General features: G+C 39.1%; 1 protein-coding gene across 1 annotated transcript in view; it reads left to right on the top strand.

Annotated features, from left to right (window-relative positions):
- Window positions 1–2,855, top strand: part of HERC1 (HECT and RLD domain containing E3 ubiquitin protein ligase family member 1) — a 206,425-nt gene that overhangs the window by 180,688 nt on the left and 22,882 nt on the right. The window contains exons 61-63 of the mRNA XM_023510003.1: window positions 305–370; window positions 528–653; window positions 1,458–1,596. Coding sequence (XP_023365771.1) covers window positions 305–370; window positions 528–653; window positions 1,458–1,596 — 331 coding nt within the window. The remainder of the gene's footprint in view (window positions 1–304; window positions 371–527; window positions 654–1,457; window positions 1,597–2,855) is intronic.

The following is a 2,855-nucleotide window of genomic DNA, read 5'->3' as shown; positions in this document are numbered from 1 at the left end:
GCCCGGCTATTTTTTGGTTGCAGCCATCATTGTTGTTTGGTGGGTCCGGGCTGGGGATTCGAACCCACCACCTTAGGTGTACGTGGCTGGTGCCTTAGCCGGTTGAGCTATAGGTGCCAAGTCGAAAACATTTATAATAAAATACTAATAATGCATAAAATCAAGTTTCATATAATTATAAACCTGCTCTCAAATAACTTCTCACAATATTACCATGTTCTTTTTGGAGAGAATATTTTGTTGTTAAGAACAGATAAATCCTGGCTAAGCAGGACTAATCTTAATGTGCCCCTTGTCTTCCCAGGATAACAGTAAATGGATTAATGGCATGGATGAACAAATTATGTCCTGGGCAACTTCAAGACCTGAGGTCAGTAAAGATGAAGATAATGGTTCTTAGTGAATGTTTTGTTTCTAAATGCTTGTGTGTTTGTGCCCTGGTACAGAGGCTGGCACACTTTGGTACTCAGTATGTGCTTGTTTGAATGAATGGATAAATCTAATTGTGAGGTGATTGTGGTTTCTAGGACTGGCACCTGGGAGGTAAATGTGATGTCTACTTGTGGGGCGCTGGCAGGCATGGACAGCTGGCAGAAGCTGGAAGAAATGTAATGGTGCCTGCAGCAGCTCCTTCATTCTCACAGGCCCAGCAGGTAACTAATAGGGTAAAAATGGAGAAGAAACTTGGAAACTGTCACTTCTAATTCCTTTGCTATCTCTAACTTGCAATATAGGATAAAACTTATCCATTTTATGTTCTGCCGGGAGGAATCATTAATGAAAGTCATGCTGTATAACTTCCAAGTAAAAGCTTCCCTAGGTTTTTATCATACTTAAGTTTTGTTAAAAACTTTCTAAACTTTTCTTGCTTCCAAATGTAATGAGTTAACATCATGATGCATTGAACCAGCCTGGTATAAATATATTTGTAGAAGTTTCAATACTCCTAATAAGTGATTCTGTCTTTGGGGCAATAAACTTCTTAGGATGTTTAGCTGGATTTCATTGACACCACTGACTTCTTCTGATAATCATGGTACTATATATTTCCAAACCCTTCTTGAGGCCCCTGCTTTCTCTTTGGTTCTCTACCTCAGGTAATCCCAGAATGCACAGCTCTTTCTTGTGTATGTTCCCTTCAGTTTTCCCTTTTTTCTAGCCCAGTCTTTAATATTTCCCCCCTACCTTTCCTCTTTCATTTAACTATTTTGTTGTTCTGAACTATTTTAAATTATCAAATGAATCTCCTGCATCTCTTATTTAAATAAGCAGTTTTATAGTAACTAAGGGCTTAAGAGTCCCCATAGTTATATTAACCCTTCTTCTTTATTTAAAGGATAATTGAATTGATAAAGGTCTCTTAAGTATACTAAATATACATAGAATAATTTCAAGTGTTTACATGTTGAAGCTATGTAATGAAAAATAAAATATTTAATTGTATGTTTTTATACTAGGTCATATGTGGTCAGAATTGTACCTTTGTCATCCAAGCCAATGGCACAGTGTTGGCTTGTGGGGAAGGAAGTTACGGCAGATTAGGACAAGGAAATTCAGATGACCTTCATGTGCTGACAGTTATTTCAGCCTTACAAGGTAAAATTCTCCTTAATTAAAAACCTATAACCCAACTATAGGTTTGCATATACTGGAACTTTTCTCAAACCTTTACTAGATAAACTCATATTGGGTTTTTACTTTTATTTAAATTCTAGCTTAAGCATGTATACAACCTTAATTTATATTTAAGCTATATTGTTTTGCAAGTTATTTATCATAGCAATGCTAGAATTCAATGATATGTAAATAACTATTTTTGAGACCCACTGAAGATTGTAAACAAATTCATTAAAATTGCAAAACTATAATGAGGCAAAATATAAAGCAATAGCAGTCATGTATGTGTTTCATTAAAATTCAAGATCAGTTTATGTGGAAATCTGCAAATGTGCTAAAGAGTTTAAAGGGCATCTGTCAGAGTTTTGTGTGACTTGTGGGAAGAACACCTCTGGAGAAACCATGATAAGAGCCCCTGACATGTTACTTAGCTGTACTCTTAGTGACTCTAAAGACTACAAAGAGAGCATGAAGGGGGTTTTGAATTTTTTTTTTTAAGAGACAGAGTCTCACTTTGTTGCCCTCGGTAGAGTGCTCACAGCTCCCAGCAACCTCCAGCTCTTGGGCTTAGGTGATTCTCTTATCTCAGCCTCCCAAGTAGCTAGGACTACAGACACCTACCACAACGCCTGGCTATTTGTTGTTGTTGTTGCAGTTTGGCCAGGGCCAGGTTTGAACCTGCCACCCTTGGTATATGGGGCTGGTGTCCTACTCACTGAGCCATAGGCACCGCCCACATGAAGGGGTTTTAAAGTAAAAGAACTATGAGTTCAGAATAAATTCCTGAGAAGTTCTAAGTTCTTTTCCTTGATATCTAGGTATGAGGAGCATAGGAGCACAACAGTGAGGGTGGGAACATGGGCTGCATTCTTAATGGTTCTACTGGTCCCTAGCTCTGGAACCTTGTACAAACTACTAGACATCTTTGTGATTCAGTTTAGGGCTGCTTGTACTGGCTTGCTCTTATAAGTGCAGCTATCCAGGAGGCCAAGAGTTAGAGATCAGCTTGGGAAACATAGTGAGACCTCTCCTCTAAAATAAAATTTAAAACATTACCCTGTGTCTGGCAGTGCCTGTAGCTCAGTGGGTAAGGGCACTGGCCACATACACCGAGGCTATGGGTTTGAGCCTGGCCTTGGCCAGCTAAAATAACAATGACACTTGCAACAACAACAACAAATAGCTGGGTGTTGTGGCGGGCACCTGTAGTCCCAGCTACTTGGGAGGCTGAGGCAGGA

This window comes from Otolemur garnettii, unplaced genomic scaffold (genome assembly GCF_000181295.1).
Source record: "Otolemur garnettii isolate 467f Iridium unplaced genomic scaffold, OtoGar3 scaffold00011, whole genome shotgun sequence".
Taxonomy (NCBI): Eukaryota; Metazoa; Chordata; class Mammalia; order Primates; family Galagidae; genus Otolemur; species Otolemur garnettii.
Note: the sequence above shows the minus strand (reverse complement) of the source record. Positions and strands in the feature narration are given on the sequence as shown.